The following is a 15186-nucleotide window of genomic DNA, read 5'->3' on the forward strand; positions in this document are numbered from 1 at the left end:
TCCTCCGATATGTTGTCTCCAAGCTCTATAGTCAGAGCTTCATCTTCCGTTAACCTCAGTCTCTCCCACTGCTCCTCTATTTCGTTCATCCTTCTCCACCTTAAACTCTCTGTCATCCCCGCCGAATTCAATCACCAATAACGACGAAAATATTAGTTATGGACTTATGGTAAGCCACTTCACCTCACAACCACCTCTAATTATGTTAGAATCTTGGTGAACCCCACACTTCACCTCATCCTTCCTCTAGAGAGAAAAAAGAGGGAAGACTATATTGCAAGCCTCTACATATGATTTTGGCAGTTGGTTTATTCTTTAAAGGTTAAGAGAAAGTGAACCAGTTATCAGTTGTTGCACTTAAATACCTATACATATGCCAAAACTATAGGCTCACAGTGATAAAATAAATTCATAGTATAACTTGTTCATACGTGATGTGATTAAACTTGCAAATAGTGTCTCTCTTATGTAGATTTCTTTTTCGGTCTAGGTGTTTATGTCTAGCTTTTTAGTGCTCATTTGGATATTAAGAATATTTGATAAGACTTGTAAATGATGGTGAAATAATTTGTGAATAGTAGTAAAATAATTTAAGTTAGAATATTTTTTTGAGTTTTGATAAATGAGATAAAAAAAAATTAATCAAAATATCGTAAAGTTCGAAAAGTATTTGAATAAAAAATTTTAATATTATTTTTATTTAAAAATTTGATAATTGTGTATTATTTTTTGTTTTGTGTGAAGTTTGAAAAAATTGTAATGATTAAATATAAAAATTGGAGATTTGAAATTAAAAAATATTTTGCATTTAAGTAATATTTAAAAATGAAATATTTGAAAATACCTTGAAATTGTTTGAGAACCAAATAGAGGGTGTGTTCGCTCAAGTGTAAGTAGAACTCACTCTAGTTCCACTGGAAAATGGAATTAAGTTAAAACCAACGTCCAAGTTTGGATATATCATGAAATTATCTAAAATATTCAGGAAGAAAAATGGTCACGGTCTCTGGTCTCATACATGAAACCTGGATAGGACTCATGCATAGATTAGGTACAAAGTGGCATATATTGCATTGCCAGGCTATGTTGAGGATCATCATGATCAGTACGTTGCAGCAAGATACTGAAGTAAGTAGGCATTAAATGGACCGTGAGCAGTCCTATTTGATCTCAATCTATAGTATCTTAAGATATTTACAACTCAAGAAGCAATTCCATAACAACATAGAAACTTCTGCTTTCCAATTAATGCTACATGAACGCGTAATAGGACAAAATCAATGATTTTAACAGCACAATATTTAAAGTTAACTTTTATTTACAAGTCAGCATGTGGAGTAAACTTCATTTGGTGTGATGGGTTTGATCGGTCTAAAGAATTCAGGCTTGGGGGTCAGTACCACGCTTTATGTACAAAGAACCTACATCTGGAACATCGGCATGAGAAGATGCCACTGAGGTAAGAGGCTGGAAGTTTGTGTTCCCTATAAACCAGTAAAGAGCCCATTTCAAATCGCAGAGGGTGTACTTGAGAGCTTTGGTCCAGTTTTCCTGCTTGTTGAAGCTCTGTGTGATGGAATAGGTTCCGACTTTGTCATTCTCAATCCTGCAATTACAACATAGAGAAATGGAGTTTTAGGGCTTGTTTGAGTAATGAGCTAAAATGAGAAATTCTCTGAACTTTTCACAATTTCCTTTTCAAATATCTCTTAAACACAAAACACTTTTTAATTTCACAACTTTTTCATCTAATCCTTATATAATCATTACAACTTTTACAAACTTCAAAACAAAACACAAAAATCAATACAACTATTTCAAACTTCGAAACAAAAATAATATTAAAAGATTATATTCAGACAATTTTTTAACTTCATAATTTTTTTTATTTAACTCTCTCTCTCATTTCCCAAAACACAATAAAATATCTTAACTCAGACCATTTCACTACTATTTACAAAATTTTGAGATACTAGTGTACAAACGAGCCCATAATGTATATTCAACTTGTTGCATATTTGCTTGATGCACAGGAACTGAAAATTTGATTAAATATGAAATAAAATATATAACTAAGTTGCTTACTATCGGCATTTCGCGGAAAAAGGATAAAAAAGTTCGTTACATAAGCTGAATCATTAAACAATAAATAGAACCTTTAAAAAATTGTCAATATTACATAGCTTTAAATACAGTTAGAAGTTTGTGGGATGTAGTCAAGTAGGGTAACTTCATTTGCTATCCAATTGAGCCTCAGGAGACATCATAGTGATATGGGATCAAAGGGTGGTAGAGAGATGGAAGATTGTGCGGGAAACTACATGGTAGCTTGTTCGTTCAAGAACGTTGTGGATGGATTCCAATGGGCCTTTGCAGGTGTTTATGATCCTAATATAGACCATGCAAGAAAGTTGTTATGGGATGAGTTGGCTGGTGTAAACAACATATGGAACCTACCTTGGTGAATTGGTGGTGACTTCAACGTAACTCGGTTTCCAAGTGAAAGATCAAGTGGCTCTAGTTTCAATTCAGAAATTGTAGAATTCTCAAACTTCATCTTTGAACAAGATTTACTTGATCTTCCTTTTGCAGGTGGCAAATTCGCATAGGGGCACAAAACTATCAAGACACTGTTGGTGGATGGGGTGGTTACTTCAAATCAACCAACAATCATGGAACGTATTGTAAAGTACTATATGGTGGGTGACAAATTCCAGGTCCGGATGACCTCTCTGTGGCTTTTCTCAAACTTTTTGGGAAGTGATCACTAATGACATTAAATTCCATGAAAATGGAAGGTTTGAAACATGTCTCAATGCAACTTTTATTGCTCTCATTCCCAAAATACCCGGTGCAGTAGAGGTAAAAGATTATCGACCTATTAGCTTGGTGAGTGGAATGTACAAGATCATGTCGAAGGTGTTGACGAATAGATTGAGCTTGGCAAAGGAGAAGCTAATATCCAAGCCTCAACTTGCCTTTGTTAGAGGGAGGAAAATTCTTGACTCGGTACTTATCGCAAGCGAATGTTTAGATGGTAGACTCAAGTCGGGAGAGCCGGGACTTTTGTGCAAAACAGACAAGGAAAAGGCTGATAACTGAGTCAATTGGAGCTTTTTAGGTTTACTTGCTCAGCCAATGTGGCTTTGGTTCAAAATGGTGTTCATGGATTACTCATTGCATCTAGACACCTTGTTCCTCTATCTTGGTGAATGGCACCTCCCATGGGATTCTTTAAAAGCTCATGGGGTTTAAGACAAACGATCCTCTTTCCCTGCTACTATTTGTTTTTGTAATGGAAGGCTTTAGCAAAATGATCTCAGGAGTTGTGGAGGGCGCTTTCTTCTGTGGATTTTCAGCAGGGAAGGCAAGTATATCTCACCTGTTATTTGCCAACACTTCAATATTTTGTGGGGCCAAAAATGATCATATTCAAGCTTTGAGGACTCTTCCTTCTTTGCTTTGGAGAAATTCAGGATTGAATGTGAACTTGAACGAATCAGAAGTAGTTCTGGTGGAAGATGTTACTAATGTGGAGAGCATGGCCTCCATCTTGGGATGTAAGATATCACATTTGCCTCTCCCCTTGGTTGCACCATTCAAATCAAAATCAATTTGGAATGATATAGTGGAGAAAATCAAGCAAAAACTCGCTAGCAGGAAGAGGAGGTACCCATCCAAAGAAGGTAGGGTTACTTCAATTAAAAGTGCTCTATCTAACTTGCCAACTTATTTCTTATCAGTATTCCACTTCCTAGCCCAATGCATGGAGAAACTTCAGCAAGATTTCTTTTTATCAGTATTCCACTTCCTAGCCCAATGCATGGAGAAACTTCAGCAAGATTTCTTTTTTTTGTGTGTGTGTGTGTGTGTGTGTGTGTGTGTGTGTGTGTGTGGTGGTGGGAATGAATGATGAGTTTAAGTTTCACTTGGTAAAATGGACCACGATATGCTCCCTTTCATAAGGAGGTCTGGGTATCAGGAATCTACAAGTTTTTAACAAGGTTTTGTTGGGCAAATAGTTGTGGAGATACCATCAAGAACAAGGGGACCTTGTGGAGAAATATAATAGAATCAAAGTACGTACAATGAAGCATGGGGAGGTTGGTGCTCCAATGAGGTAAGTGAACCATCTGGGTGGGGCTTTGGAAGCACATAAGAAGAGGATGGGATGCATACAGTAGAAATACCCAATTTGAGGTGAGTGATGGACTCAAAATCAAATTTTGGCATGACATGGTGTGGTGACAGGACACTCAAGGAAGCTTATCACAAAGTCTATGGCATAGCAAGAATGAAAAAAGCCTCGATTGGGGACCTGTTGGTTACATCAAATGGTGCTCCTCAATGGAATGTCACTTTCTTTAGAAATGCACACAAATGGGAACTCGACACAATATCGGAGTTTTATGATCTCATGTATTCCACTCACATGAGGGAAGTTGATGACAAGATTTTCTGGCATCACTCCAAGAAAGGAAACATCAATTCTTGGTCATGGAGTGGTGTTGTATGTGCAAAAAGAGTGGAGTCAGTTGATCATTTATTACTTCTATGTGAGATTGCCACAACATTATGGAACGACCTGGGTGATGCCGAGAATGGTGATCGATGTCTTAGCTTCTTGGAGATGCCTTCAGGGTAACTCTCATATTGCAGCAATATGTAAGATGTGTAACACCTCAATGAAAGACCCAAGCCACATGGCCTCTACTCCAAAATAACTAGTCAATGATACAATTGGAGCCCCATTGAAACTTTATAAAGAACAAGAACTCCTCATTCCCAAGCAATGTGGAATCTCAACACCACATACCCTTATCTTTATCATAAGGGATATCACAATTTACCCTTCTTAAATTCTCAACGTCCTCATCAGGCCTATCCGTTGTAAGTGGCACGACTCAAGTCTCATATTTCTGATTGAGATAGGCTCTGATACCATTTGTAACACCCTAATGGAAGACCCAAACCACATGGCTTATACTCCAAAATGACTAGTCAATGATATAATTGGAGCCCCTTTTGAACCTTATAAATAGCAAGAACTTTTCCTTCCTAAGCAATATAGGATCTCATTCACTACCACCACCTATCCTTATCCTTCAATTGGGGTATAGGTCATATTGTTTGGGAAGGAAAAGTTCTTACTCTTTATAAGGTTCCAATGGGGCTCCAATTGTATTATTGACTAGTTCTTTTGGAGTATAGGTCATGTGGTTTGGGTCTTCCATTGGAGCGTTACAAATGGTATCAGAGCCTATTTCAATCAGAAATGTAGAACTTGAACCGTGCCACCTACAATGGAAGGGTCGATGAGGACGTAGGAAATTTAAAGGGGGTAGATTGTAATACCCAAAACAAATATTAGCTGATCTTCTCTCACTTTCCTTTGTTTCTATGTTAGTGATGGAAAACCTCACAAAGTTTTCTTGAGTAAAAAGAGAAATCAATAGCTCTTTATGATAGCGTGTCAAAATAACAGAGCTATCAACAATCATATAACTAAACATATAAGCTCTATAACTATCTAAAATTCAATAACTAAACTCACTTCTTACAAAACCAAATAAAAAACTGAGTGGAGAAAAACAAAAGTACACGTGTTAGAAAAACTAAAAGGCTCTACTAATATTAAATGAAAATTAGTAACTTAACTACATCTATTGCTTTTCATTTTGATAGCTTTTAATTGATTAAATATATCATGATATTAGCTAAACACTACCATTCTTGAAATAGATTTTTCTTTAATCATGCATCACCATGCATAAAGATTTTCCATCTGTTACCTGCAATTTTCCAAGTTACTCAACACATTTGTTATACCCGCTCCCCAAGAATTCTTCCACGACTTTCCTAAGCTAATTCACATTCCTTATCAACCTTTTCTGCCATCATTTCTTTTTGAGGGTCGAGTTTGGGACAGCATGCATGGCGGTCATCAGCAATTTTTATGCCATCATGCATTTTTATTTCAAATCTAGCATGAGAGGTAATTCCTCTCAAAACTTGTCAGAGTGCTACAGCTTTCCATACCCAGCTAGTTTATACCATGGCAAACTGCCATATCCATATCCAGTTAAAAAGCTACTCTTTTATTCGATTAAGCAAACAGAAAATAGCAATGCAGCATCCCAAATATGTAAACTTTGGGAAGCAGTTCACTCTTCTATTCACCTATCATCCCACTGGGTCCACCTTGGATGTTCTAGGGAGAGAGGAATTTCATGCTACATGAAAGATGCAAACAGTTTTATTAAGAAAAAAGGTTAAAGTTGAGCAGTCTCAGTTGGGATGCACATGCCAATTTCCCAACTGCAACCTTCCCAAAATTTAGACTTGATGGTACAAAAGCAAGTAACATGATAAATAAGACAACTATATAAGAAGGCCACTCATCTCTTTCGGCAACATTGATGAAGAAACACTCACAGTGACTTGCACTCAGACAGATAAATGAAATAATAATGGTAAACAATAGAAGACTTACTTATAGGGCAATTTGAAGTGTTTGTCAGGAGGTATGTTGTTTTCTAGATCCTTCGAATGTGCAAACTCGGCAAAGTCTTTGAGGCATGTCGCAAACAGTGTCATTGCTTTGTCATAACGAGTGCTCCAAAACAAGTTCACAGGGCCAAACCTAGATAAAATAAGAAACAACATGAAAAACAGAAACTTGAACCCTATGTATTTTCCTAACATCAAATACATGATTGTATGGCTAAACCTGATTTCTCACATATGTCAGCTATTCATACACAAGACTCAAGTGGAGACATTGGTTGCTGATCTCATTTAATGAGGCCACATGGAATTTGGTGGGAACATGTCAAATAGTCAATTAAATTCTCACTTAATTCACAGTGTGCAGGTTGCTGATGCTAAGTTAAATAAGATCATTTCAACAACAGTTCCAAATCAAGTAAATATAACACTTACAGCTCATAAGTATTGTTGTTGCTGTCCATAATTCGAGGGTAGCTGCCCATGGGAATAATTTTTATTCGATATCTAAAAACAAGATGACTTAAGGATGTCACTTGTCATTTTAGAGACCATATTATGAAACAATCGAGAAATGTATGACAATGTGGAATGTATGTATTTATTAAAGTTTGCTCAACAGAATAGATTCCCTCATTGTACTGCAGCTTATGCAAGCATGAATTTAAGTGATTTCTGTTGGCAGGAACAAGGCATTTTCTAAACTGATTAGTAATAACCACGTCCTGCATCAAATCCAATTCAAAAATGGTAGGCATTGACTTTTGTGCTAACATAACAATCAAATATTGTTCCATCTAGACAACCAAATTGGACTATTATATTAGGCTCAAAGCATGTACATCATGCACTGGTACATAAATGATCTTCAATATCAACAAAATACTTAAGAATATTTGTTTGTCATTTTTTGGGTCTTAAACTGATTTTAATTTTATTTTTAGTGAAAATACAAAAGCGTGCTTTTCAACACTTATTAAAGCTCACACAAAAGCACACCTTCCATCCATGCACTTCACTTTTGTTAAACGTAGTGCCTTTAGCCTTGCGTTTTTACCAACAATGATTTTGACTCAATTTTACTAAGGCGCATGCAGCAACTTAAAATGAGAATTTATAAACCAAGATAAAATAAAATAAAATAAAATAAGGGGAACGAAAAAAAAAAAAAAGGCAAATCTAGTGTCAGCCCTTTATCCTTTTCAGCATCATCAGCTACAGTAATATACAATTAAGATCTGAAAACATAATTACATAACAGCACAATAAAGACATAAATTTGTATTGATAAAGGATACTGAAACTTTGGCCGGAAATATTGACACATTGTGTGGAGGAGAAGGCAAGCTTGGCCCCAAGCAGCATTTATCTCATCCCACTCAACCTATATGATTCCAGAATATGATAAATATCATAATTAAAACCTAACTATCAGATTATTTTGAAACAAGTATGAAAGAGAAGTTCGTTCAAACCATACACTAGTAAGACTAACAGAATGAATGAAAACTATAAGCCACACAGTCTCTAAATAGGAAGAGAGTACAAATTTTTTTATTTTTTTATTTTTTTTTTAAAGGTAAAGAGTATAAACTTATGAGGCAAGCAACAGCAGAGGTGCAATGAGTCCATAAAGCACAGGTATCTTCATAAATTGCAAGCTGTGTCAGACATCCTAAATACTACGCTACAACCTTTTCATCAGGCCACTTGCCATTTTTCATTTCAGCAGACAAAATAGTTTTCCAATTACCAAATATGCTGAACATTTTTAATTTTGGAAAGAAAACCTGCTGAACTTTAACACCTATGATATCCAGTTGGCAACTACGATATCAATTTAGTAATTTAGAAGGATCATAAGTGTTATGAATCTGCTGAATTTTAACACCTATGACATCAAGTTGGCAACTACCAAGTAATGACACACAGCAGAATTTCAAATGGAATGAAATATTTATCTAGCAAAATGTCAAGTTTCCAATCAGTCTACTAAACAAGGTAGATGAAGGAAAGAATTCCAATTAACTGCAAGGAAAAAAAAAAAAAAAAACTCTCAACATGAAGACCAAAAGAGAGAGAGAGTGGGCATGCGTAGTTTCCATACCGGAACTTTAGGAAGCCTTCCAAGTCGAAAATTGTTAATTGTACCAAATTCTCCTTCCTGACAGATGGGGAAGGCATCATTGAGCACATTAGTTCGCTTCAACAACTCCAAATGTGCTTGGGAAACTTCAATTCGTGCCAGAATTGCATCTCTCTCTTCCTGTTGGTCATCATAGATTTTGTTCTCAGAAGATATATTTTTTTACAAAAAAAAGAAAAAAAAAAAAAAGACAGACAAAGATCAGGCTTTGTTAGAAAGTAGATAGAAAAAACATACTGCCCATTTCTAGAAGAATAGAACAAAACCTTTGAGTTACCACAATAAACTAAAACAGTCCTAGAAAATATCAATATTTTTTTTTATAAGTAAAAATATCAATATATTTATTCTTTTACTTATAAAGAAAACATCAATATTTTTATTTGCATACACAACTCATATACTGATGGGATGAAAAAGTTATGACCCTCCATCTTTTACCTATGAGACAAGGAGACGCAAGTTGGTCCAAGAACCACAAGCAAAATATCATCATATAAACACAGAATCCAGGAGCATCAACACTAACATTACCAACCAAAGAGAGCACTAGCAGCAATAGTGGTATTAGCAACAATAAGCATTTTAATTCTCAATAAATTAATCAGTGTAATTAGGTGTTTCTTTTGTATACTTCCTGTGCACATGGGCTTCGCCTATTTCATTCGATGAATAAAAGTATCTTTCTTACTTATCAAAATAAATTAATTAATTAATCAGTTAAGGGACAGTTAAAACCTACATTAGAAACAAATATATAAGAAATAAAACTTCAACGTCAAAGAAGCTTAAAAAACCATGTAGGAAAAACTTCACTGGATAACAACGAAGTATAAATAACCAAAATTTGAGGATTTCAGAACATTTATATACTTTTTTTAGATAGGAAAAAGAGATAAATAACAGAACGTTTATATACTAGGAAATGTATTCCAACTAAAGTTGCAAATAACTAATGGAGGAATAACAATTGGCCAAAGAAGGATCAGCAACATACCTGGTGTGAAATTAATTGAAACTGAAAATTATTAAACTCGTGCCAATACCTGTTACACATTGAATTGATGAAGCATAAATAAGTAATCATTTTAGAAGCTCAAGTGTTTGGTTAAAGAAAGAGACATATATAAAGCATTTCTAATTGACAAAAGCAGTAAAAGAAAAGAAAAATCAGATGCATTCTTCTATTTTATCAGGGAAGTACTGAAAAAATGATTTCACCAAACAGTGTGGAAGAAGAAACTAACCGCTCCTCCAATTCTTTAAAGCGGCAAGATTTCGACTCTAGCTCCTTCAGTTCTGCATTTACTTCAGCCTTCTGTCTCTCTGTTTCTTCAATTGCGGCTTCAAGTTTTCTCTCTTCTTCCTCAATCTAACACCAACCATAAATTAATGAGTTACCATTTGGGCCTTAGATTACAATATTTGTAATATCATACAATATCTAGTATCTTCTTAAGCATGCATATATGATAAAAGTTGTCCTAATAAAATCACAACCCTTCTTAAAACACTCAATTAGTGAATCATATTGTCCAGTTAAATTGCAGACATACTAGTGTCCGGGCCTCATTAATTACAAGACCTTCATTCATGTGAAGCCGGCATAAAACATTGAAGATGGAAATTTATTAATATAAAATAAGTAGCCAACGGTGGATTTCCTAAGTTTGTAAGCATAATCACTTGCACTTATTTACTTCATAAATTAAAATGAATTTATTATATATATGACATAAAACAACATTCCCCACCCACCAAAATGGAATAAGCATTCCCATACCACTTAAGTGCTCAAAATGCCTAAGTTACCAGTGCAGATCTACAAATAGCATCACAAAACTCAATACTCCTCCAAAAGTGACGAGCTGGGAAACAATTTTTACCATCCAATAAATAGTGAGTGAGCTCTTTAAATAGATGTACAAAGTCCCTGCAAATCTAAAAAGAAAAAAAAGCAGGACACACAAAGTGTGAATCAGGAATGGATTGTGTCCAGTTAAGCACCTTTAGTTTCTCCTTCAGAAAATCAGCCTCGCTAAGAACAACTCGCGTCTCTCCCTCCAAGCGCTTAAGACAAGCTTCATACGCTTCAATATCCCTATTTACATCTTCAACCTCCTTGTCAAGTTTGTCAGACAACACCCTCATGCACTCAAGGCATAGTGGCTGCTCAACCTGTGGAACATGAACAACAACCAGACTGTAACATCAAATGTGACATTACAGAGCAAAATTTAAAATTGACTTTACTTTCCATACGAGTTCCTTTGCATTAGGTATACCTGAGTCTGGGTTGTGGCGATCTCAAATGCACGTTTTAACACAGTTATAGTTGAGTGAAACCCAGAGTTGTGAGGCTGCAAAGGACCATTGGATCCTGCTTCAGTTGATGGCAAATGAGTCCCACTTCCATCAGATGCAGACTCAGACTTATACACAACCACGAAGGACTCTTCCATTGTCTTCCCCGGCTGACTCATATCAGGTGGCCCAAGTCCACTGCGAGGACGAGGAGGAATCCCTTGTGTCTGGGGTTTCTGTTTTGGTAGCACAACAAAAGAGTTGTCCATGCGAGTCGAACCTAAGACACTGTTGGCCCCATGAATTGAAGACCCTTGCATTCCTGCACATGCTCATTGCCAAACCATGCTGATCAAGAACAAACCTAATACTACCTTAATATTAAGCAAATTCTAAGAAGTAGATAATTTTACCTGTTCACCATTTTGTTGCATTCTAAATCGTGAAAAAATTTAGGTCCCGCATGCTCATATGATATGTATCCGAATGCATTTTATTTATGCAGGCAATACATTTGCTAACTAGGGCTCTTCTCCTTTATAATAAGGCCTAATATGCCAGCAAGACGGTGATGCACATACACGCATTGACACAGAGAGGTAAATGGACATTTAAGGTACATTTTATTTTAAAATCACTCAACTTAAAAGAAAGGAAAGTTATTGGCACTCCACAACCAGAGTCCAAATACTAAAGTAAGCTCAGAAATAAGAATGAATGCAGGACCAAACTATTGCAGTTAAATACACTGGTTTCTTCAGGAATTTTGAATCTAAGCCTCGAAAAGATAGAATAACGCCGAGTATCCAAACCCAAGTACTATAATTAATCGAAAAGCAACAAAAACAAAGACATAGACTATCAGAATAAATTAAAATTATCAAAGCGAAACATATGACTTTACTCAAACGGTCCTCACAATCTATTCGCTAAAAGAGATGCATAAGAGCATAAAAATAAGCAATTATAAAAAAAAGATACGAAAAAGAAATCCCACATATGAACAATTCCGTGTTCCAGGCTAAAAGATGAACCAATTAAATAAAAAGATGAATTCGTTCGCAAAAGCTAACATATGAATTCAAAGAAGCTAACCGGAGCGAGAAGAGTAATCATTCAAGAACTTGTCTGCGTAAGAATCAACGCCAACGATGGAGAGCGGGTGGCGGCAGTTCTGGCAGACCCATCGAGGCAAAGTAGGATCCACCGGGAGGGAACGACTCTTATCCGCCATGCTCTCTCCTTCTTCCTTGACTCCTATTATGCTGCTCAGCTACAGAGAACAAATCAAAACAATATGGGGCTTGAAATTTGTTTCCTTTCTTGTTTTTGAGGCTTTTCTTCCTTCCCCTTTATATTTCTTTCTCAAGTTCATCTTTGTTTTTTTTTTTTGCCCATTCTTTTCTTTGGTTTCTCTTTTGAATTTATTTTTAAAAGTTCAAAAGCAGAGCGATCGGGTTGCAGAATGTAGTCACCGACAAATTCCACAACGCCATTTGGAATTTTTTTTTCATATATTTTTTTTATATTCTTAAATATTTTTTAAAAAATACAATATTATTAAAAAATATGTCTTTAATCATTAAATAAAAAACTAAAAATACATCAAGACCCCATCGGGACATATCATCGGGACGCCAAGTAGTTTCTTTATTTTTTTTTTATGTTCCAAATATGTCAATAAAAGTGAGCTAATGTATTTTAATTTTTTAATTTTTTTTTTTAATTTAGGTCCGGTTTGGATACATAGACCAAGCAAAAATCATCTCATCTTATTTGTACTGTTGAAGTGGTCTGTGTATCCAAACGCCCACTTAATAAGTATTAACTCATCTTTGCACATATATTTATTGTCAATTTATGTAACCATTCACTATAGAGAAAAAACTATACCTTTGTAACAACTCTACCTTGTTCTACTTTACACTTTCCCTTCTTCCTTCTATAACCTTCCCTTCCCTTCCCTTCCCGATTCCCATTTATTTTCATATATATTCGCATGCTGATGCAATCTCCACCCAAAACCAACCACAACTCCATTTCCCCCCTTCAATCAATATGGCTTCCTCTATTTCCTCTCATTGACATTGTGGCCTACAGGTTAGACACAGACATGCCCTTCGTGCTCTTGCAGAAGCCCGAAGATTGAAGAGTTCGATTCTTCATAAAGGTAACCCTGTGACCTTTTTATTAGAGACTCCCACTAAGCAAATTTGTTTTTTTCCATACAAATCTTCCTTTTTTACCCTGTTGAGAGATTCAACAATGCAGTGGGAAAGAGAATCCTCTGCCCTTCCTAATTTTTTTTAGGAAAATCTTGCTTTATTTCAAAGACCCCACTCATATCCTTACCAAATTTCACACTATAATTATAGAATGGAATGAGAATGCAGGATGAAGAAGATAATGAATAAACTAGAATTCATAAATGTATAAGTGTATTCAAGTCACCGAATTATAAATAAACCCTTGCACTACTACAGTCTGCATATATAAAGCAAAAACTACATCATATCACATAAAATAACTATATTAGAAACCATAAATAGAACTATGCCGTTTTGCAATGGAGTAAAGTTGTACCATTTTACCCTCAACTACACAACGTCATCTTGGATTATTAAGCTATGTCGTTTAACAAGGGATAAGACTTGCCCAACCCTAACTTCACTTTGCCTACGCCCCTTTCCATTCTCTTTCTTCTCTGCAGTCACCCCTTTTAAACCTTCAAGCCCTCACCTTTCTTCATCTTGATCCTCTCTCATGAAGCCTCATAACATTCTCCTCCTCTTATAAGACCTTGTCCACAAGGTGATGATACAAAGCCTTAAGCTTCCACAAATTCTTCCTCAGGCACCCCTAACCATTTGATCAAAACTTCTATCACTACCATGTGTCCTTGCTGTTTCATGCGCTGCTCTTATACGACCTTTGGCTCAGGCAACACCTCGTTGTGTTGTTGGTCAATGGGAGAGTGGACAGTTGTTGGATTTGTGTTCCCAATTACTTTTTCAAATAAGAAACGTGGAACACAAAGTGTATATGAGAGGAAGGAGGTAGCTTGAGATGGTAGGTCACTAATCTCAACCGTTAGACCACCCTGAATGGCCAGTTGAAACGAGGAGACAGCTACAAGTTATGGTGTGCAGCCACTGTCTTCTGTCGATATGGCTAAAGACGCCGATATACCCAGTTTCCTTTGTTAAATTCCCACTCAATTCTTTTCTTATCCACATAAACTTTCATCCTGTTATGTGCTGCTGAGAAGTTAGTTTTCAAAAGATTGAGAATTTGTGATTTGTCTTTCATTTGTTGGTCAACTGCTATGTTAGGGGAGGTTCTGAGTATGCAGTCTAGTAATTTTGGTGGTTGATACCTGTATAAAACCTCGAAAGGGGACATCTTTGTTGAGATGTGGTAGGTACTATTGTACCGCCACTCAGCTAGAGGCAACCTCTAGCTCCAGGTCTTGGGTTTATGGCCTACATAACACCTTAGATAGCCCTCCAATCCCTTTATTCAATGCTCCAATCTATCCATCACTTTGGTGGGTGGTAGGTAGAGCTGAAGTTGAGTAAAATGCCTTGGAGGGTGAATAAATTCTTCCAAAATGAGCTTAAGAACAATGAATCTCGTTCTGACACTATAGATTTTGGAAATCCATGCCAACTTAAGAACTATCCCCATAAACCATGAGCCACCCCTTGTGTTGTGTAAGGGTGGGTTAGGACCATAAAATGCCCATATTTAGTAAACTAATCCACGACCACGAATAGGACTGAATGACCCTTAGACCTTGGTAAACCTTCAATGAAGTGAATGGATGCATTAGTCCATGCTTGTTGGGGTATAAGGAGGGGCTGGACTAACCCAATAGAAGGTAGTGTCTCTTACTTAATAGCTTGGCACATGTCACATTCTCTCACCTACTTTGTGATGTCTTTCGTCATACCTATCCAGTAAAAGTCTCTCTTGTCCCTTTGGTAGGTCTTAAGGTAGCCAAAGTGGCTAGCCATTGGGTCTATATGGATGTATTGAAGGACCTTCAACTTAAATGGGGAGTGGCATTATCATAATCCTTCCTTTTTTGAGAACCAGCTCTTGTTGTAGGCTACCCTATACCTTAACTTCTCAAGTAACTCAATGAATTCCTTAGAGCGGTGATAACTCTATTTCAACTCCTCCACCCAATCTGGAGTTAGGAAGGTAATTTTGGCCAAGAACCCAAT

The 15186-nt window shown here is 36.3% G+C and overlaps 1 protein-coding gene across 1 annotated transcript; it reads right to left on the bottom strand.

Annotated features, from left to right (window-relative positions):
- Positions 1-1133: 1133 nt before the first annotated feature.
- LOC122311255 (beclin-1-like protein) lies at positions 1134-12363 on the bottom strand. Its single transcript, XM_043125731.1, has 10 exons — positions 12053-12363; positions 10939-11279; positions 10661-10831; positions 9901-10025; positions 9651-9699; positions 8615-8773; positions 7806-7891; positions 6943-7014; positions 6494-6643; positions 1134-1606 (listed from the first exon to the last, which is right to left on the bottom strand). The coding sequence occupies exons 1-10, from the start codon at positions 12189-12191 to the stop codon at positions 1381-1383; spliced, it is 1518 nt and encodes a 505-aa protein (XP_042981665.1). The 5' UTR covers positions 12192-12363; the 3' UTR covers positions 1134-1380.
- Between the last annotated feature and the right edge of the window lie 2823 nt (positions 12364-15186).

The sequence above is a fragment of the Carya illinoinensis genome, chromosome 1, assembly GCF_018687715.1.
Source record: "Carya illinoinensis cultivar Pawnee chromosome 1, C.illinoinensisPawnee_v1, whole genome shotgun sequence".
Lineage (NCBI taxonomy): Eukaryota > Viridiplantae > Streptophyta > Magnoliopsida > Fagales > Juglandaceae > Carya > Carya illinoinensis.

What these genes read in the sequence shown, in the direction of transcription:
- LOC122311255 (XM_043125731.1), bottom strand. Translation starts at nt 12,191, where the DNA reads ATGGCGGATAAGAGTCGTTCCCTCCCGGTGGATCCTACTTTGCCTCGA. An exon ending in GAAGGCTTCCTAAAGTTCCG is followed by an intron (nt 7,892 to 8,614) that starts GTATGGAAACTA and finishes GGAATCATATAG; the next exon opens with GTTGAGTGGGATGAGATAAA. An exon ending in AACAACAATACTTATGAGCT is followed by an intron (nt 6,644 to 6,942) that starts GTAAGTGTTATA and finishes TATTTTATCTAG; the next exon opens with GTTTGGCCCTGTGAACTTGT.